This window comes from Nanorana parkeri, unplaced genomic scaffold (genome assembly GCF_000935625.1).
Source record: "Nanorana parkeri isolate BGI_ZX_2015 unplaced genomic scaffold, ASM93562v1 scaffold153, whole genome shotgun sequence".
In the NCBI taxonomy this organism is placed as follows: Eukaryota; Metazoa; Chordata; class Amphibia; order Anura; family Dicroglossidae; genus Nanorana; species Nanorana parkeri.
Window position 1 is genome coordinate 680,817 of NW_017306421.1, and position 23,294 is coordinate 704,110.

At 40.0% G+C, this 23,294-nt stretch overlaps 1 protein-coding gene across 1 annotated transcript in view; it reads left to right on the forward strand.

Moving 5' to 3' along the window:
* LOC108785279 (RNA-binding protein 4B-like) overlaps positions 1–23,294 on the forward strand; it is a 51,742-nt gene that overhangs the window by 3,517 nt on the left and 24,931 nt on the right. The window contains exons 2-3 of the mRNA XM_018554334.1: positions 3,304–4,329; positions 10,868–10,991. Coding sequence (XP_018409836.1) covers positions 3,350–4,329; positions 10,868–10,916 — 1,029 coding nt within the window. The 5' untranslated portion in view covers positions 3,304–3,349 and the 3' untranslated portion in view covers positions 10,917–10,991. The remainder of the gene's footprint in view (positions 1–3,303; positions 4,330–10,867; positions 10,992–23,294) is intronic.

Sequence of the window (23,294 nt, forward strand, 5' to 3'; positions counted from 1 at the left end):
GTTCTTTAAGTTTGATATATATCTATATATCTATATATATCTATATATATCTCTAGATATATATAGATATATATACTCTGTATATGTATGTATTGCTAGACACTTTTTTAGTTTGATCATAGTTAGGGTGGAGCAATCGATACAAGTTTGGATAGAGTATCATTTTGTATAATATTTATGGCTTATGGTGAGGTGTGTACAGATGCACGCTTTTTATGGTGTATTAGCGCTGGTGTTTCTTGGTTCTCAGTGCATTTTATCTGTGTATTGTACAGCTGCTTGAGAAATGTAGAATTGGTTGGTGATTATCCGAGTGTACATGGTATGTACAATGAATTGGGTATGGTGTGTGTATCATCTATCATTGTATGTGGTAATGTTTTCAAACTTTGTGTCCATGTATAACTTATCATTAGAAGTGTTCCTGGGTGCACCTATAGCATTTGCAGACTGCTTAGTAGGACTGCATGTTATTTTTTTCTCACATTTTCTTTTTATTGGGAATACAATGTTTTTGATTACGGTTAGGCCAGAGTCACATATTTCTATGGCAGAAAAACGTGTTTTACCGTATGTTAGCACAGTGCACCAATGCACAAACCATGGCGCATTAACATTCATTTGGAATGTCACCCCAAGCACATCCCCCAATGCACTACAATGGGCTTGCCTTTTAACACACCACAATGCACAGATGTGAACCATCTGCGCACTGTCTTGCAGGTGCAGGTCAGATAAAACCAGCGTTGCTGTGCAAAAAGACTTCATTTAAAATTAATAACGTTGCCTTACCACAAGCCACGATAATGTGCAACATAATGGGGGGGGGGGTTTATCAAAACTAGAGCAGGCGGAATCTGAAGCAGTTGTGCAAGCAACCAATCAGCTTCTCTCTTTAGTTTGTTCAGCTAAGCTTTGAAAACAAAAGGTAGAAGCTGATTGGATGCCATGGGCAACTACCCAGATTTTGTCTGCTCCAATTTTGATACATTCCCCTCTATGTGCATATGGCATTGCACTACTAAAGTGAGAGTCCAGCCTAAAGCCGGGTAAACATGGATAGATTTTCAAATGTACTTTCACACGCAAAATCTCAGAGTATTTGATAATGTCTTGAGAAACTTATAGAATGTCCTTTGAAATTCTGTTTGATTTTAACATTCGATTTTGGAATGAATGGAGTTTCTTAAAGGAAAACCAAATTCACTGTTAGAATTTCCTTTATTCAAATTTTTTTTTTCCATCCGGTTCTTTTTTTTTGTTACTACAGTCAAAATCAATGGCTGATTTAACCCCATAAACTATAAGAAAACAGCATGAACGTTCCGAAAAAATGTTTCAAAATTCTAGTGTTGTATGGCCGGCTTTACTCTCCCTCTCCCTGCAATTTTATCAATCAGGTCACAAGGACTGAACGTGAGACTCTCGAGGCCTGATTTACTAAAAGAAAATGCCCAACAGCAGAGATACAACACTCCAAAGCACAGTGATTTGCAATCTCAAAAGTGTACAGTCACATGTTCAATGCATATGTTGGTGTCTGCATCTGCAGGATGCTTGAACATCCAAACAAAGCTGTTTTTTGTGATATTTTGTTTGCATACTATATTAAAAAACACTCAACTTATAATGTGAGAAACATCACATAAGGCATGAAAGGCACATGAGCCAAACAAAGGAGCATGTCCAAAATATCCATATGCTGTGCTCTCAGTGTATATAAAGCTTGCCATACACATAAACGTTTGTCTCATTTAGTCGAGCGGAATGAGAGAAAATATTCAATTCCCTCATCCACGCTAAACAGCGTAGATGGACGAATCCCCACTGCCAGCTCTTGTATTCTGACAACCGGCACCTGCTGCTCTAAGGGCTTCAATGAACATACAAGCTGACATAAAATACTACTCACATGGTAATCACTGAATGAATGGTACAAGGCAGACCCCACACAAAGCTGCCTTGCTAGCTGACGCGTTTCGGGGAATATACCCCCTTCCTCAGAGCCCTGAGGAAGGTGGTATTCAGTGATTACCATGCGAGTAGTATTTTATGTCAGCTTGTATGTTCATTGATTAATAAACTGTATTTCACGAGGACAAGACACTGTCTGTCTGTTTGTTTTGCGAGGAATACTTCCCAGTGGCCTTTTTGATGACGGCAGCCTGCAAATGATTGTTGGTGGAGAATATCATTGGGAGTCTGCTGAGCGCTGTGGTGTGCATTTTTCTGCTCTAAGGACTTGTTCACACCAAGTGCAGAGCAGATGCAGAGCAGTTACAGAACACATCAAACCTGCGTCCAATGTATTCCAATTGTATTTTGGGCTCTAGTTCAGTTCCAGAGCATGTAGAAAAACTGCAGCAAGACCAATTTTTCCTGCTCTGGAACACATGCATAGTAGATTCATGCGTTTCACCGTCACACACTCAGGGAATCCAGTATTAAAATTCCAATTTATTAAATAAAGTGCAGTGTCACATAGCGTCATAAGGTGCTGACGTTTCGGGTCCACGCAGGGATCCTTCTTTAAAGCGACATAGTGACAAGGTACATCGATAAACATGCAGGTATAAATACATACTAATCCAAGTGCAATTAGAACAGTTCATGATGTCATTCCCCCCAAAATTCAAACAAACATCACATGTTCAAACACAATAAAACAAAATGTGATGCAGACATTATTATCCGCTCATACTCATAATAATGTCTGCATAATTTTTTTTTTCTGTCTTAATTGCACAAATGAATAGGACATTCTGCCACCAAAGAAACATAGCGCAATCAGGGCTGGATTTACTCTCCCTGCTGCCCCAAGGCCAGGTTCTGCAATGCGAACTTCTGGAACTCCTGTGACAGCAGAGAGAGGAAGAGCACTGCTCTCCCCTCTCACTGTCTACACAGAGCAGCAGGGTTAGTTTTAACCCTGCCGCTCTGCTCCCCACATTGGCGGCCAGTGAGGAGAGACTCGGCGGTCGGGGGGAGGACGGAACCAATTCGGGGGATTCCACACCGCTGCCGCCCCAATGCCTGGCCTCTGTGGCTTTGTGGGGAATCTGGGCCTGAGCGCAATGCAAAGCAGTTCATATGCAGCCTCTGAACTTCCATGTGTACTGCTCAAGTAAACTGTAACTGTGACTGTAAAGTCAATGGGATTTTGCTGACCTGTGAATGCACCTCAAATGCACAGAAATGTCTGCTGACATGAACCCTTGAAATGAACATGAAATGTATTAATTTTACTGCAGAACATCTGAATTGCATAAAATTGCCTAATCATTTTGTTTTGTTTTGAACTAGAAGGGGGACCAAGCATTTGGATATTTTCACACACTATCCCCAAGCCATGGTGAAGATTTTTGTTGGCGGTGTCTCCCCATCTGCATCCCCTGAAGAGTTAAAGAAGCTCTTTGAGAGGTATGGTCAGGTGAATGAATGTGACATTCTCAAAAACTATGCCTTTGTCCACATGGAAAGAGAGCAGGACGCTCACCGTGCCATTGGAGAGTTGCACAAACAGGAGTTCTATGGCTCCCATCTTACTGTGGAATATGCAACGTCAAAGATTCGCAATGCCACCAAAATATACGTGGGCAATGTCTCAAGCAGGGCGACAACATCCCAAATCAAGGAGTTATTTGAGAAGTTTGGCAAAGTTGTAGAATGTGATATAGTAAAGAATTATGCTTTTGTACACATGGCCAAGGAAAGAGAAGCCATGGATGCGATTTTGCACCTTAATGATACTCCTCTGGAGGACCAGAAGATCTTTGTTACTCTGTCCAAGAGCAACAACGCCCCAAAGAGCTCCAAGTTAGCATCTTCAGCTGTTATTGCAGTTCCAACAGCACCTCCACCTCCTCCTCCACCACCACCAGCTTACTACTTTCATCGTGGACGCCTGCCGCCACCTCCAGCTTCTTTCTCAGCGTTTTCACCTCGCTGCTGGTACGAGAGGGAGTACTATGAGAGATACACGTATGATATCTACGACAGAAGTGGGCTTGGAGCTCGGGCAGCATACGACAGAGCCCTTGCTCCAGTAGTAGCTGCAGCTGCTGCAACCCTTCCAACTGCTCCCGTAGCTGCTGCTCCAACAGCTCCAACATCTATCAGCGCAGCCTTGGCTCCCGCAGCATACAGGGACAGAAGTCCTGTTGGCAGGAGGACAGCAGCAGCAGTTATGGCACAATATGCTGATCCATATGGAGCATCTCAAGCCTACAGCCAGAGTTACAGCCAAGCCTACGCCTCTGCTTTCTCTCAGTATAGCTTGGGAGCAGCAGGTTACAGTCCCGCTGAGTACTACGAGAAATATGCTAACGGGTATGCAGGCCAGTACAGCCAAACTTATTAAGCTACTCGAATCCACCTACACTCCCTTTTCCCAGTCTGCTTCTTCTTTTATCTTATACAGAGAAAGATGAAAGGAAAGTGTTACAGTTAAGTAGCTGGTGAGATTAAACCTGTCAGCCTGTGAAAACGACACGGGAGAGGGAAGCAGCAAATGGGAAACTAGTTACTACACTATTACAAAGTATATAATCATTTAAATAGTTTGTCTATACTGTGAGTTAGAGAGGCCAATATTATAGCATGTCTCTCAGTATCATACTAAGGACTTATTAACAGGGGATGGTTATCAGAGAAACAGGAGTCCTAACAATATCAGAGATAATTGACTACCCTTTACAAACTTCTATCTTGGTTATGCATTTAGAGTAAAATAATATCACATATAATAATTAGAATATACTGAGAATATACAGGCCTGTGTGTGCAACACTGAGGATCAGGTCAGATAATAAACTGACTGGCTGGCTGCAGTACGCTGCAATAGGGTTAGACTACCTGTGATGGCTTTTGCTTGCGTTTGCTACTACAAAATACTTATCTAGAGAGGAACAAATGTTAATTTCCAAGACTGTATAATTTCAGCACCGGTGGGTCATGCAACAGCCGTACAATGAATCTTTTGGCTAGTATTTTTGTATGACACAGGAATGTATAAGATTTTAACAACAGATCATTCACATACAAGATAGAGAGGATACTAGTAAGGACAACAATGCTTTTCTAGAAAAAGGATATAAAGAAAAGATATCTGAAATATAAATTACAGATTGTAAGGTTTGTGATAAGGGTTGGTATTGGATCTGTGGTCCTCAGTGTGTGAGTGTTTCATAGTGTGGGTTGCCTCACACAATTTAAAGGACCCTTGTGTCCATTCATTGCTCTTTATATTACTATAAAGAGGAAAAAGACTTTTGGGTGGAAGGTAATGGGGACAGCATCTATGGAAGATTATATTTACTTTTGCATTCCTGATGTGAAGATCCAGCACATTGCATGGCACATTTTGGTGTTAGGGGATTTAAGATTTCCATTGTGGCTTTCATGTATTAAACTGGCAGGTTGAATGACCCACAGTTTCACTATACAGGGCTTCTACTGGTGACCGTCAGTGAGCCATGACAACGGAGACACACTTATCAGCACATGTAATGTATCATACAACTCTTGATACATGTTCCAGTATTGAAGCCGGTCTCCCTTTGTGAGAATTGCTTTCTGTTTTCACAGAGGTGTTGTGACAGGTAAAGCTGACTCTTCATGACATACTAAATGAACAAGCATTCCTGTCAGCAGGTGGTAGGAATGCTAATTCATCCGTGTGTTTAACTAGAACAGATTGTAGCAGCGTAGAAGGAACTTCATAGAGACGGATCTTTACACTGCAGCTGTAGAGGCAATTCTAATTTTACACACAAGCTGTATCCATGACCATTCACCCACAATAAAATATAGCTGTGGATGAAGTGCTTCTTTAAAAGGAAGCGGTGGTCTTTTTAAAGTGTAATATACATATGTTTGTGATCAGTGGCAGCGTAATGTAAAACATTTTTTATCAATATGTGTCTGTATTTTAAGACCTTTATTACTCTGTAATAGTGTGAACAATCTATGTACACGGGGCAGCCAGATTTGCTTATTTCATGTACAGGCTCTGCTTCCCTCTTAGTATTACAACACAGTGATGGTGCTTCACTGTTTCTTGTCTCTCAGTGCAAGTCTATGGGTCAAATCTAACCGATAGGTTCTCTTTAAGGCTAACTCAGCTTACCCAGACAGCTATTACACAGGGAACAGCAATCACATTCTCTGCTATGCAGGTGACCGCTACAAGGAACATTTACAAATCTGTATATAAAATAGTGTAACCAAACTATACAGCAACAAGCACGTAAAAATGTGAAAATGATGTTAAAAAAATACTTTCAGGTAAATGTTACTACACTATAGTTTCTTGTTCACAGTCTTTACCAGTGCTCCTTGCAATAACTGGAATATGAACGGTCATGTCAGTTTGCGTTGACCTTTCATAAAAAAGAAACAGCAGCTATTTACAGTTACTATTTATAAAACTTCTCTAAATAACAGGGTCCTGGATAACAGATCCAATACTTTGACTTATGACGAAACAATATTAACAAGCAAAATCAATGTTGTCATTAAATACCGGCATTCAGATGTGTTACATGCAAACAATACATCATTTTACTATAAGAAACACATCATTGTTTAAAGTTCATGTAGAGACAAAACATTTTGTTTTGGATTGAGCGGCTAAAGATTAGAACCCCTGTCAAGTTTTTTTATTACTGTCTATGTCCGTGCTAGGGACATTCATGCCGCTATTGTCCTGATGTCCTTGTCACTGAGACAGAAGGTGATGGGAAATCCTAAATTTTAGACTTGGTACAATTGGCAAAAAGAAATATTCAAATGGAGGCACCTTTTCTTTTTTTCCAAACAATTTTTATTGGATGATCATGCATAGTAACAATAGCATAACAAAAGTAATCACTTTTCTGATGAAAACTGTCTAAGTGGGGGATTCTCCTGATTTTTTTTTTTTAGAGATTTCTTCTCACTTTCTGTGACAGAAAGACAAAGACAGCAATAAATAAACTGATGGGGGGTTTAAACCATTCTTTACTATAAAAACATGGTTATCAAACACAGACAGGTGTTGCTCCAGGTCAGTCCACCATGAATCTGCTCGCTGGGTTACATGGCTAGTAGATACAACCAGTAAGCCAAATGTAAAGTTCAACGTAAAATAGGACATATTAGCAGATGAAACTAGGGGTTGAGTTTTTATTTCAATAAGAAAAACTTCACAGAAACTTTAGACACATTATGATTGCTAAAAACATGAAGGTTCTGGACTTCATCATGAGCATATTTTGTCAGTTTGGCTGAAATGAAAATTGAAAGAGAAAGTGCATAAAACACTGATAAAGAATTGCAATAACTGCACCGTAGAGTTCCCGTAGCTTTAATAACGTGTATATTCTTAGAATTTATTTACCAGTGTAAGAAATGTTCAAATGATGTGAGCACAATATACAGCTGTTTGTATAGCCTGCTATAGAGTCTACCCTTCAAAGTGTGCATAACAGGATTATACACTTAGCAAATTAGACAAGTGCCTAAACTGTTCTGTAGCAGAGGCAGTTTGACTTATTCATTCTTACGCCTTTTTTTTAACAGCGTGGTGAAAAGAGCGATGATGTAGTGGAACCCACAGCGGATCATAAATCAGCTTTTAGCTGAGTAGCGTAGTCAGTGTAGACAAATGATTGCAGATTAGTTGCTATGGGTGACGCCACTTTTCTCATTGCTCTTTGCCTTATTAGGTAAAGGCCTAATTTTCTAAGCACTTCAAAGTCTTAAGATTACGTAAGTGTTACAGCTTTGAGAGCAAGGAAATGCATAGTGATTGTAAAAGCACATCCAATTTCATATTTGTTGTTTGGAGGCTTAGAAGCCAATGCAAATATATTTGTGAATGTATATTTCATATAGTAATATGGACAGTTTTAGCTATAGTCATCCTTTCACATATAGTAATCCTTTAACGAAATGTAAACCCATTGCACTATTCATGATGTTAACAAAAATATAGAGAAATATACTTCCATTGTGATGTATAGGACTAGTGTTCCTTTTACAATTTGTGACCTATGTACATTGAGTTATTGCTTAAATGTATAGAGTTCTAGCACTGTATAGTTAGTTATAAAAAGTTGAGATGCATAAGATGTATAACATTAGTTTATACAATACAGAAGTAATAGACTGTTTACGTGTTGAGTACACAACATATAGGTGTAATAAAATATAGTACTATTAAAATAGATTAACTAGGCCTAACTACTTCTAAATAATGTATATTTATTAATTTGCACTTTTTGATGCATGCTGTAGTTGATTGGTTTTCACAGAAAAAGGTTTAAAAGGCAGGGGATATCAAATATTTTAAATAGGCGTTAGAGAAAAGTTCCATGATCATGTTTTAATGCCAGCCCTTTCAGTTGAGGCTAAGTTCACACCTAAGCAACTGAGCTGGTGAGCTGTTTTCGTGCAGTTGTTGCGCATTTCTGTCCGCATGCTTTTGCTTTAGAGATGTCTATGTCTAACCCAAACCACGCGGTTCCATAGATATCTCTATGCATTGAAAACCGCGCGACAACCGCCCAAAAATCGCTCCTGCACCTTTTTGTGCGACAGGCGATTTTTACCGCACGACAAATCACAAAGGTGTGAACAGCTTCCATAGACTTGAATGCAAATCCCTGTTTTGTGCGATATCACGCGGTTAAATACGTGCGATAAATCGCCTAGGTGTGAACCTAGCCTGAGGCCTGGTGTAATACAAAGGAAATAACACACTCCATTTTCCACCCTTTTGGTTCAACAGCCCTCTTAAAAACATACCTTTTATAATAACTATAGTCATGCAGTTGGACATTTATGTTAATCCCCACTGACTTAATCTTCTGTATTGAACCACCCGTAAAAAATTATGGCTGATAGCACTGTCATACTGGAAACATCTGCTAAGCTGGAAATCAAATGAGAGCTGGATCTCTGTACCAAGGACATACCTGATGATGTCCTTGGTACACATGGTTCTATCAGTCTGAATCCTAGAGACAACCAGGATCCTTCAAATCTGACAGTTGCCCATCATAAAACATTACAATTTAGCCACATAAGTTTTTCAAGTAGTTCTTCTGGACAGAAACTTCTACAGAGGGAGTTGGCCGAAAAGGGATAACTAATTTAAGGGATTTTAAAGGAAAAAATCAAATACTTGATCCTGTAGTATCTTGCACTCTGTGTCCAGTTTAAAAAGTAAAAGTGCACAGTTAATACGGTAGACAGCAAACTGATGAACAAACATTATTGTGAAAGATGTGAGAATACTTGATAGCAGTTTATTTTAACAGTTTGATGTACACCCTGCATGCTATATTTCTTTAACACCTTTCCTATCAAGAGTCAACCAGATTTAGTTATTCCTCAAACTAATGTTATCCTCTATCCCTCTATCCGTGTTTCCAAAAAATTTGTTTGCTATCCTCCGTCTATGAACCAGGTTTGCTCTCTCCCTCCCTATCCTTGCCTCATTTCTTCCCTCCCACTGAACAAGAATTGTCTATTATCACATGGCTCGGACGATAAAATGCAATAAAGATATGTTTCTGGAGGATACCACATGGTGCTTTTCCTCTCTCCCGTGACGCTGCCTAGTTTCACTATGACGTTGCATCCGGTCTCTGTCGAACTTTCTTCACCGTTCCTCCTATATAGCTGTTTTTCCTTTCCCCCTTCTGCTTGTGAACTCAAGGCTGTTCATTCTTAAATGCCAGGAATTCATGTTCCTTACTCAAGGGTTGCCATTTTATGCTTATCATGTTACAACTTTATATGATAACAAATATAAGACAAAAACCTAAACAGCTTTTCTTGCTATAAGTTTGCAGTGGCATCTATAATTTATGGGTTGAATCAGTATTCATGGGAATGAAGCCTATAAATGTGGGCTAATATTAACATTGAAGCACGCTATAGCTGTTCTACAAGGATCTGGAATTAAAAAGCATAACCCTCATAGTTCATTACTTTATTGGTAGCAGTTGGTTTATATTTTTAATTAAAAATTGTTCAAATGGAATTTTCTTTTTATGATTACATTTTTTAATGTATGATAATCTGGCTGTAAAGCTGCACACATATATTAATAGAATTCAAGAGTTTAATATCTGCTCTGTATAGTTGAATAAAAATATATTTCTACCTCCAGGCCAAACCACCTGTCTACAGGCATCAGAGTCTTATGACTGACTCAGCTGTCTTTGCATAGGAAAATGGCTGACTCTCACAGTAGAAAAGCTCAAACAAAACCAAATTACCTCCAACTTGTCTCTATTTGGCTTCTATTCAATTTTTTTTTTAATTGGCTTTAGAACATTTTTACACTGCTATACACTAAATATTCAACTTTCGACATACTGCATAATATATTTGTTCAGGTTTTGTGCTGCCACTCAAAGGAAAAGCAAAATGGCCATCCTCAGTTTAGGGACTTCTCATGCCTAAATTGAAAAGTTTAAAATATTTGTAACCTTGTCTCAATTTATCTTTTTAACACATGCCCTTCAACTGTGTCTGTATTGTCAGATGGGCTTCTGAATTTAACTTGCAACATAAAGATGTTTTGCTGTTTAGATTATATTTAGTCATGCTGCATAGTGATATGTATGCAAACAAAAGGAATCTGATTAAGAATGAACGGACCTTAACAAACTACTTGTTCATTAAATATGTTGAATATCAAGTGGAATGTGACAAATGATTCTGTAATTAAATAGTTGCGTTGTGTACTGAAGTTTGTTTGAAGAATCCGTGCCGCTCCTCACCCACACCCTTCCGCTGTTATACCGCCTCGTCCACGCTTTCTCCGCTTGAAAAGATGGATGAAAACAACCTACCCCTTTGTCTTCTTTTGCAGACAAATCGTGAAAACTTTTAACCCCTTAACCCCCCAAAATCATGGTTGAATGCGTGAAATAGACAACAGATAAAGTTGAGTTCTAACAAGAGGGGGGAAGAGAGTATGTGGGAGGCTCTGAAAGGTGAGTAAACAGGTCACTACACTGTTAATTCTGTTTAATTACACCTCTCTATAGCAACAGTTCTGCACAGTGAGTTGCAGTACCATCCTGTTCTTACGTTTTGCTAAACTAAAAGCTGTACCTGTATTACCTGTATATATAGGGCGGTACTTATAAAAATTGACTGAATTCAAGAGTTAAATAGATCAAGTGTTTGCTAAAATAGGCCATCAGCCCCTAATGGAAATCACATTCAAGTCTCCTGTTACCTCATTTTTTATCATTGTTTACACATATAGTTTTGTATATTCAAAATAAACCATCATCCAACTATAACAGTAAGATCTGCGTTAAGTTTTGATGTATATAATCCTAAATACTGTAAGTTTAAAGATGTTCTGAAATGAATTCATTATGCTACTACTAGACTCTAAGAGGTACATATAAACCATACCATATTTTACTGCCTATCACAGTTGCAGTCATTGGTTGTCTGTTATGTGCTTTAAATGTGGGTGAGTCTTCAGGGAACCTGCTGCTTGATGACTTACACTATCAGGGTTTTCACAAATGGGTGAAGAGTTTGGAGAAGGCAAGAGAAGTGAACAATCTAAGCCAAAATAGCTGATTTGGAAATATTCAGCTCAATTTCCAGTTCAGCTATGTTGTCCCAGATTGTTCACCTCTCCTGCCTTCTCCAAACTCTTCACCCTTTTGTGAATAACCCTTTATATGTCCAAAGGTTTGCGGACACCTGACCATCAAATCAATATGAGAATGTTGGACATCCCAATCCATAACAATCCAAATCCATGAGCATTAATAGGAAGTTACCACACACACATCTACCTTTGTGGCTATAATACAGTAGACTTTACTCTTCTGGGAAGGCTTTCCACAAAGAGTGTGACTCTGTGAATTTGTACCCAAATTTTGTAGCCAAAAGAGAGGCTGAATGAGGTTACTGATGTTGAATCAGAAGACCTGGCTTGAAGTCAGCATTAAAAAGGATCCTGAAGGTATTCAATGGGCTTGAGCATAGGGCTCTGAGCAGGCCTTTTGAGTTCAACCACACCAAACTCATCAAGCCATCCCTTTATGGACCTGGCTTTGTGCACAGTCATTCTGGATCAGAAAATTGCCTTATGCAAACTGATGCCGCAAGGTTGGATGTATACAATAGTTTAAAACATCTTTGTATGCTATAGCATTAACGGTTCCCTTCACTGGTAACACCTGAACCCAATAAGTCGGAGATAATTTCCCCATACTTTTGACAATAAATTATATGTGATGATCAGATGTACACAAACATTTGGCCATATAGTGTATTGGCAAGCCTACACTGATTTGGAGCACTCATTGGCCAAAGTCAAAATGTGAATGAAGTTTCATTGACAAAGACTTAAAATCTCCATTAGTATGACTCCTGTACGTTGGCAGAGAATATATTTTTGCTGAGTATCAGTGTTCAACTACACACTTGATGCTTGAGCAGTTTTGATGCTGCTACCCATGGACTCATGTTATTATGCATGTTATCACATCATTAAAGAGTCAAGGCATTAGATAAGGTTTGCAGATAGCTCCCTCATGGTCCTTTCCTATCTATTGGGCACCTTAAAAACAGAATGGTACCACAGGGAAAGGGTAAGTACTTTTTTGCTATTGAATTGGTTATTGTTTAGTTTTAGTTTTTTTCCTCTCTTAGGCTTTATACATTATAGCTTTAAATAGAGAATTTATTTTAATATGGTGACAGTGTAATTATCAACCATACCTTGAAATGAAAGTTTCAAAGGAAAAAAGAGCAACTCTTGCACAGGAACAGATGAAGACTTTGTGCTGCTCTCTCTCAGGTTTTCTTTTCCCTTTTTACTCTAAAATGAAAAAAGTTGTCATTTTGTTAGGGGTAGCTATCAATCATTGCTCTTTGCATGAAAAAACCCTGTATGCTCCTCTGAGGTACCTTACACGAAATTCAGAACATGGATTATGATGTAAATTCAAATCATTACATGTGTACATTGGTTATGGTGAGCCTATGTGCCCCTGAAATAATTTTCATTCTGTAAAATCTACAAGGGCTACACCTGTCAGTGTACAAGGTCCCACTGATTTGCATACTTTAATTCTGTAGCCAGTTCCAAGTGCTAATGTACACTGGCAGGCTGGCCCCTGCAGGGGTCATTGAATGATAAAAGGAGCACCTGCTTAGTTCTGTAAGGTCAGCATTGAGTGCAGCTGGGGACAGAGGAATTGAACACTGAAGGTACGAGAATCGTGCAGTGTGAATGAAGACGTGCGACCATTTCTACTGTATGGTCGCACGTCTTTTGTCTAAGGAGCATGCTAGAAAACCAGCCGAGAATCGTACGATTTTCGGCTGGTTTTTAGCATGATCGTAAGATCAATGCCGCACGGGCCGGTACGCGCACACTGCCCGTTCAGCATTGCGGTCATCGGAAACCTGCCCCTCAGGGGGGCGGGCTTGCGATGATCGCAAGTACGATCTGCCTGTCCAAGATTGGCAGATCGTACGTTTTTTAAATTACTTTACAACCATCGCAACACTAAGGTCTTGCGATGGTTGTAAAGTGTATGGCCACCTTTACTCTCCTATACTCCAATGACCCAAGCACAGATTAGGGAGGATATTTCATGATATTTGATTTACAACAACTGTTCCCTTATGATGTGATGTGGATAGTACGAGCTGAGCCAATCTCCGTCCATCCATCAAATGTACTCAGCTTGCCTATAAGAAAAGTAATAAAGTTTAAGGAACAATAAATATTTACTTATGTAGCCCACAAAATAAAAAAAAGACTATAAGCTTTATGTTAAACATAGCACATAAGCATTTAAAGGGCATTCAGCCCCAGTTTTAAAGTATGCACATTAAATACCGTATTTGCCGGCGTATAAGCCGGCTGGGCGTATAAGACGACCCCCCACTTTTTGTGTAAAAATATAGGTTTTGGGCTATACTCGTCGTATAAGACGAGTATAGCCCAAAACTATGTTTAAATGCACTTACTAACCTCCTTGGCGGTATTCCCGAGTGTGGCTCGGGGGTAATTTTCAGTACCATAAGTGTTAACCCCGAGCCACACTCGGGAATACCGCCAAGGAGGTTAGTAAGTGCATTTAAACATAGTTTTGGGCTATACTCGTCGTATAAGACGAGTATAGCCCAAAACCTATATTTTTACACAAAAAGTGGGGGGTCGTCTTATACGCCGCGTATACTTCGGTATACTGTATGTAGCCAAAGCTACATACAGTATACCGAAGTATACGCGGCGTATAAGACGACCCCCGATTTTCGGGCGATTTTTTTGGGTCTCAAACCCCGTCTTATACGCCGGCAAATACGGTATTGCATAATGTACCCCATATGGTATCTTATAGAGATCTAAGAATTGTCTGTGCGAAACCTGGAATAAATATACATATAATGCTTTATGCCTTTGTTTTGACTTCTCTAGCTGCATGCTTTTTCCAAGCAACTTAGATTGAATTGAAGCTAAAGACAACCAGTCATGTAGCATTTTTAGTAGTAGGTCAGCAATGACGTCCTCGATGTTTCTCTCAGTGCAGGTTTTCTTAATTTTCTAAGTGTCTGACAAGATACCCCTAGTGAGATTTTACACCAACACTTACAGGGTTATTCACAAAAGGGTGAAGAGTTTGGAGAAGGCAGGAGAAGTGAACAATCTAGGACAGCATAGCTGAAGTGGAAAGTGAGCTGAATTTGAGAATTTTTCCAAATCGGGTATTTTGGCCTAGATTGTTCACTTCTCCTTCCTTCTCCAAACTCTTCACCCTTTTGTGAATAACCCTGTTACTCTTCAACAGTTCCTCTTCAACTTGACATATGCAGGAGGCACTTCATTGTCTGCACGTTGGTCTCCTCTTTTCTGATCTTCAGAAGTTCATTTTGGCATCAGTAATCAGGTCATGTGACATGCACAAAACATTTAGGAGTATTGAGTTTGCCTTGATGCTTTATTGCAACTTGACAAACAGACCTAGATGCTATTGCCCTTTCATGGCATTCCTGGGACTTCTGGTTTACCAAGCAGTGAGAAAACCAAATGCCAGTCCGAGTGGGATGTGAAGGAAACCTAATAAAGTACTGAAGGAAGCAGAGATCACCAGCACATGAGAATGAAAAGAACATAATATTTACTAAATATAATTTACAGGAAAATGAAATGAGTACGTAAATGTTGTATGAGCTATTGGGATATATCTTTAAGGCTGCATTCACACTTGCCCATGCATCTTGTAGTGCCAGTTTACATGTGGCATATTGTGTCCTGTGTGTGCGTTACAATGTGTTACCATTCATTTTCAATGGCACTCCAAGGGAGGCACATGCAAATAAAACAAAATACATTTAAAAAAAAACCCACATCTGGCCCCCACTACAACGCATGCAATAACAAAAATTGCATTGTAGTATGCGGGAAAAAACAAGGCAGGTGCTTTTGGTTATAGAGCCTTCGAAAATGAATAGGCATGATCAATGCCATGTTTGTTGATGTACCAAAAATGTGTGCCAACACACGTGCATACATGTGCATAAGTGTGAACGCACCCTAAAACCCAGGTTTCTGTATAATTCCAACAGGTGGAAATATATGGCATCTTCTGCCTTAAGGGTTAATGCACTACAGTATAACAAAAATTGTATATTTTAATTCCCATGTGTTCTAATTTTTACAACCAAAAGTTATTTTATTCATTTGCTGATTTTACATGCAAATTATATTTTTCTATTTTTGTAGCACTTTATATGTAGCCAAATTACAAAATATTGTGTGATAGATTGTTCTAAAATACCTCTAGCTTCTGGTTGCTGATAATTGTGAGCTTCTATGCGATGTCTACTGAGGAGAGCAAGAGAAGCAGCCATTTCTGGAGCAAATATAGTAAAACTTTATAAGACCAAATATCAAATCATACAAAATCAAATCTTTTTACTGTTAAATACTGCAAACCAACAAAAAAAGATTTTGTTCCTATACGATATTGTTTTGCATATGAATTGAATGTTTTGATGAGATTATCAGGTGATAAAATAAGGAACCACATTTGAATTAACTCATGTAGCTTAGTAAACTGATTCCTTAGTGTACATGTAACTAAGGACATGCATATACTTGATCTACGATTTGCTTCCCACTCCATATAGAACTGTCAAGTTGTAGCTTGATCTATTATGTGTGTGGTTTACACTATATACAGCCATGTAAGCCATGGTAACAAAAACACACACAGCAATATATACTACTCTGTTATGTTCTATGAAGTTCCAAATAATCTCTCATAATGCTAGCGATAAAACAAAAAGGACACTTATTGTGATCTCAAGTAGTTCTCCCTACTGTTCTACACAACCTTTATTAGGTTATAACAGGCATTATTTTGCTCTGATATTTACTCACTATATATTTTGCTAATATATTGCCTTGCGAAAGTATTCCCCCCCCCCCATGTTTTTTCTTTTTTACTGCAGTACAAACTGGAATTACAATGTTTTTTTTTGGGGGGGTGGGGGAGTGGGTTATACCATGTAAGAGAAACATAACATGCCTATCACCTGTATTGTGACAGAAATACCGATATCTTGACTATGAATACTGTATGTTTTCCCCCACCAAAAGTCAATACTTTGTAGAACCACCATTTGCTGCAGTTATAGCTGCAAGTCTCCTGGGGTATGTCTCTATTAGCTTAGCACATCTAGCCACTGGCATTTTTGTCCATTCTTCAAAGCAAAACTGCTCCAGCTCCTTCAAGTTAGATGGGTTATGTTGGTGTATAGCATTCTTCAAGTCTTGTCACAGATTCTCAATTGGACTGAGGTCTGAACTTTGACTAGCTCATTCCAAGAAATTTAAATCTTTCCCTTTAAACCACTCCAATGTAGCTTTAGCAGTATGTTTAGTGTCATTGTCCTGCTAGAAGGCGAACCTATGTCCCAGTCTCAAATCTGTGGCAGACGAAAACAGGTTTTAGGCAGGTGTGAAAAAATGCTGTAAAGAAAGAATGCTTTCAGAAATAAAAGTGTTAATAGATTATTTTTATCAATTAACAAAATGTAAAGTAAATGAACAGAAGAATCCAATATTTGGTGTGACCACCCTTTGCCTTCAAAACAGCATCAATCCCTCTGGGTACACTTGCACACAATTTTTGAAGGAACTTGGCAGGCAAGTTGTTCCAAACATCTTGGAGAACTAACCACATATCTACTGTGGATGTAGGCTTCCTCAAATGCTTCTTTCTCTTCATGTAATCCCAGACAGACTCGATTTTGTTGATATCAGGGCTATGTGTGGGGGCCAAACCATCACTTCCAGGACTCCTTGTACTTCTTTACGCAGAAGATAGTTCTTGACATTGGCTGTATGTTTAGGCTTGTTGTCCTGCTGCGGAACAAATTTGGGGCCAATCACGCTCCTCCCTGATGGTAAGGCATGATGGATAAGTATCTGCTTGTATTTCTCAGCATTGAGGACACCATTGATCCTGAACAAATCTCCAACTCCATTGCAGAAATTCCCCAGACTTGCAAGGAACCCCCACCATGCTTTAATATTACCTGCAGACACTCATTATTGTACTGCTCTCCAGCCCTTTGGTGACCAAACTGCCTCCTGCTACAGCAAAATATTTCACATTGTGACTCATCAGTCCAGAGCACCTGCTGCCATTTTTCTGCACCCCAGTTTCTATGTTTTCGTGCATAGTTGAGTCGCTAAGCCTTGTTTCCACGCCGGAGGTATGGCTTTTTGGCCAGAATTCTTCCATGAAGACCACTTCTGGCCAGAATTCTCCGGACAGTAGATGGGTGTACTTGGGTCCCACTGGTTTCCGCCAGTTTGTTGCAGATGGCACTGCTGAACATCATCTGATGTCGAACGGAAGTAAGCATGTAGTAAGGGAAGTCTTTCATCTGCTGCATTATTTCCTTGGTCGACCACTGCATCTTTGGTCCTCACCATTGCCCATTTCTTTGTGCTTCTTCAAAAGAGCTTGCAGCAAAACAGCACATCCTGAAACCCCAATCTGCTTTGAAATCTTTGCCTGGGAGAGACCTTGCTGATGCAGTATAACTACCGTGTCTGGTTGCTGTGCTCAGTCTTGCCATGGTGTATGACCTATGACATGTAACGGTCTTCCAAAACCTCACCTTAGTAGCAGAGTTTGGCTGCTCCTCACTCAGTTTTAAGTCTCCTACACAGCTTATTCTGTTTCAGGTAATTACTGTGTTTCAATCTGCTTATGATATTTTTGATCATTAGCACCTGTTTGGTATAATTGGTTAATCATATACCTGATTCTAATCCTACAGCATTCTGAATTTACAGATTTTTTTCACACCTGCCTAAAACTTTTGCACAGTATTGTATGTCCTTACAACTTTGTTTCTGACCTATTTGGAGACCTCCTTGGTCTTCATGTTCCTTGTTTAGTGGTGTTGCAGAGTTATGGACATTTCAGAACAGAGGTATTTATACTGACATGTGATAGATCATGTGACACTTTGATTGCACACAGGTGGGCCTTTATAAACTAATTATGGGACATCTGAAGGTAATTGGTTGTCTTACATCTTATTTAGGGATTTCAAAGCAAGGGGTGAATACGTATGCACACAAATCCAGGTTGTGATGCAATAAAGCAGGAAAAACACCAAGTGGGGTAAATACTTTTGGAAGACACTGTACATAACAGTTTGATAAGCTGCTGCTAATAAAGGGTTTAGAAACCTCAATGACTAGCAAATTAATCAGTATAACACTGGTAATACAGCTACACATAGACAGATTTTGAAGAAACAAGCAAGATTAGGGTTCCTTGCAATATTTTCTGTAATATGTACATAGAGCAGGCCTAAATCAACCACTACTGAGGTTTCACTGCTATTCCGGTAAAAATATTTCCCCTCATTTGCTGTCCTGCTGACAGTATTTTACCAGACAGGAAGTGAGGTAAACTCCAACAGCAAGATGGCAGAAGATCCCAAACCTGGAAGAGGACTGAGCGAAGATGTTGGTGCCAGCAAGAGAGCATGTGGATGCCACATTGCTGTAGGAAAGGTGAGCATAGTACTGCTTTTAAGTTTTTGACAGACCAAAAACATTTTCAGTTTTGGATAGAGTTGGAAATGGTTAGAACCCCTGCTAAGGTTTACTGCTGTTCAGGGCTCTGTTCCCTCACCTAATGTCCTGCTGATGACAACATTTTACCAGATGGGATGTTAGGAAACCTCTCCAACAGCAACACAGTCAGAAATAAAAACTTTTTTTTTTTTTTAGTATAGTAGAGGAAGGCTAGAACCTCTGTCAAATTTTGATTTCCGTCTGTGTCCCCGTTGCAGATTTTTCCTCACTCCCTTTGTGGTAAAAACTTTTGGAAAAAATCTCTCTAAAGGTGGCCATACACTCTACAACCATCGCAAGACCTTAGTCTTGCGATGGTTGTACAGGGATTAAAAAAACGTACGATCTGCCTATCTTGGACAGGCAGATCGCACTCTCGATCATCGCAAGCCCGCCCCCCTGAGGGGCGGGCTTCCGATGACCGCAATGCTGAACGGGCAGTGTGCGCGTGCGCACACCGGCCCGTTCGGCATTTGTCTTCCGAGCACCGTTCTAACCAGCCGAGAATCGTACGATTCCCGGCTGGTTTTCGAACATGCTGGTTCGACGGAAGACGTGCGACCGTACAGTAGAAACGGTCGCACGTCTCCGTTCACACTGCTCGATTCTCGTACGATCGCGGGATTTCCCGCGATTCTCGTACGAGAATCGAGCAGTGTATGGGCACCTTAATGGAGATCCAGATAGCAGTAATAGCAGGGTTCTAATTAGGGATGCACCGATAGCTAGTATCCCGATTTTCCAGCAAGTCGGCTCCATGCTGATTGGCTGTCTTCCTGGCCAATCAGCATCGAACCAGCCAGACAGCATGGAGTCGGCATATAAGGAAGCTGGGCAGCAGGTAATGACACACTGCCCGGCTTCTTGATTGCCCGGGAAGCTGGCTCCATGCTACCGGAAGTATCGGCGAGTACCGAAATATAAGTACCAGTACTCGTACCGGATACCGAAAAACTGGTATCGGTGCATCCCTAGTTCTAATCCTTTCCAACTCTACCTAATACAAAAAATTACATTTCTGCCTTGACATACACTTTAACCATTAACTTTAACCCAACTGTCCCTGATTTGGTGGGACTGTCCCTCTTTTGGAGCCAAATCCCCCTTCCCACTTCATTTGTCCCTCTTTTTGGTTTGATGTTTGGACCTCTATAAATAAATGTAATAGTTAGTTACCAGTTAGGTCATACTTGCCAAAGACTCCAAAAAAATTGCAAACGTCCTAGTGTGAAATTTTTTTTTAGGATTTTAAAAGTGAAAAAAAAATATTGAAGATGGCTCAACCACTTGAAATAAAAAAAACCACTAGACTGAACTCCTTTGTGCATATATTTTCATTATTGACAAGGTACCCTATAGCTCAGTACAAGGCAGACAGTGAAGTCATTATTTTTAGGGAAACATGTTAGGGACAGTTTGGAAAACAGGGATACATTTAGTACTGGAGTTAAGGCAACCCTTTACATCACCAATGTCTACAGAAACTGCTTACCCATAAATCAGGCATGGAGATGAATACAAAAAATGCCACTGCACACTGTTAGCCATCAATAGCTTTCCTGAAAAGCTCAACAGTGTGTAAGCCACATAAAAGCACAACTCCTCTAATAGCACTAATAACACTAAAACGGTCCATACGCTACACAATTTGATTGTACAATGTCCTTTCTCTTTACCAAAATTTTGTAATATGAAGATAAACCTAAACAATCCATTAAATTTTTGCTCTTGCCTCTTACATAGTTGATGGTAGCACTAAAGGGGATTGTACACTCAGATTTTATAGTGTATAGTCAAACTAATAGTAACTGAAGGCAAAGTGTGCAGTTTCGCTGAGACAGTTAGTACAGTCTCTTAGTGGCTGAGTTATAGAGCAGGGGTATGACCTTACTATGGCAGCTTAAACAAATCCACATTTATATAGTACAGTGATGTGCTTTACAAATGTGTTTAGTACTTGGTTTGCTTTAGGATACTAAAGCAAGCAAAGCCCTATTCAATTCAATTAAATGGATAAAATGGGTAGAGACAAGCCTAGTCATGTGACTTGTCAAAGCCATGTGAACAGCCTTTCCTCCAACCATCGATTGATCTTTGCAGCGTTATGCAAAGAGCACTCTGAGGGACACTGCAGGCTCCACACTACAGGGGTTCTTATCCTTCTCTTCCCTAAAACAAAAATGTATTGTCAATATATACACTTATAAACATGACAAAACACACAGAGCACTTTGGGTTTTCTACAGAAACAGCACAGCAGAAGCTTTTCTCTTTCATGGATTGAGTCTGATTTACAAAAGGAGTTGAGAGTGTTCATACAATAAATTGGGTGAATATTCACTTCAAATAGCCAATCATGTGAATATTCACACAAGACCCAATATTCACCCTTAAAGGAGAACTATGGGGTCAGTGTTTTTCCCCATAGTTCTCCTTAGGGTAACGGGAGGACACAAACTAGCGTCCTCCCGTTACCCTCAGCTCAGTATACCGCAGCCGGAGCGGATCCCGACGTAGATGACTGGATCCGCCCAGCTGCGTGAGTGACAGCTGGCTCTGCCTATCTAGAGGCAGAGCCAGCTGTACCCGCCCCCTCCCCCGTCCGTTCCGCCAGTCAGCGCTGGCAGATCGGAGCAGGGAGAGGGGAATCCAGCCCCTCCCCCTGTCACGGCAGAGAGCCGTGACAGGATCGGAAGGTGAGTGAACCTGGTATGTGTTCCCTCACCTCCCGATCTACTGAGCCGACCTGTGACAGTCTCATTGTCACAGGTCGGCTAGAACTATGAGGTGAGTGGAAATCACTCATCTCATAGTTCTCCTTTAAAGAAGTGTTTAAGGGTGAATTCCTTAAATTCGATGCTCATGAACTTTGCTGTTCATGAGAAAAAGTCTGGTTTTGCAACGGTTTATTTTTTTTCATCTGCACATGACTGGATTAATTGAAGTAATTTATTGTGTGAACATTCTCAGCTCCTTTAATAAATCAGCCTAATTCTTTATTTGACTCAATCCTCACAGAGCCATCTGAAAAGAGGGGTAGAGAGTGGGGAGCAACCCCTGCTTTGAATTTCACTCGTGCATGCAAATTTATAGTAGTTTAGGAATGCCTGGAAAACATTTCATTGCTTTTTGGATCTCAAAATACAAAATATTCATATGAAATATTTCATACTTTATCAATATATTTATTAAAATGTTATATTCTTTATCTTTTTTTTTAAACTATTTTATGTACAAGTACGGTAACTCTCATTCAGATTTGGTGCTACTTTAGGCTGTTTAGGAAAGTGACAATTGCTCAATGATTTTTCTTCTTTTGCAGTGCGAATGTCAGCGGATTTTACTGCTAACATCACCCAGAACATGTTTAGTGTCAGCACATTCCATCAACCTCCATGGTAAACTACCCACTTGCTTAACAATTCTTCCCTCACATATTTGGTTTTCATTGTCAATATGCCTCTCCTAGTGTCACTTCTCATTATTCATATTTGTATGCTAAAGAGCCCCTTTTTCCACTAGATCCTGAATAGTGGAAACTAAGCCTGACCATACTGCGTAATACTATGTAAACATTTGTAGCATCTATGGTGTACAACAATACTAAAGGCATTCCCTGAAATTCATAAAGAGTGCTGTAGATTCTCTTTAGAATTCTGTCTCGCAGGAGTGTGGCAAATTTATGTACATGTTGGTAAGGTATATATGAATCTGTTGGAACTCAGAGTATTGTCACAAGCATTTCTCCTGCACAATGGTGGAGTTTTACAGACAGAGAAGCTAATATCAGTTCCAGGCAGGGGAGTCCTGAGGCGTGGTGTCGCCTGGAGCTGCCATCGGGTGACACCCTGCTGGAACGTTATCACGCACACGCGTGATTATGTCACGCGAGCGTACCTGCTGGCGGCCATCTTGGTGATGGATGCCGGCAAAGAGAGAACGGGAGGTTCACCCGGCGGGATAAGGATAGGTGGTTATAGAGCAGCTTACCTGCTTGCAGAATTTTGAAGAAAAATCCATACAAAAAGGAGTTAGTTTTTTTTAGTAGAGAGGAGACATTCATCACTTATGGACACTAGCAAAACAACTGAGGCTTGCTGGGGGAGGGAGGGGTTCTATAGCAGTGGCGTAACAACCGGGGGGT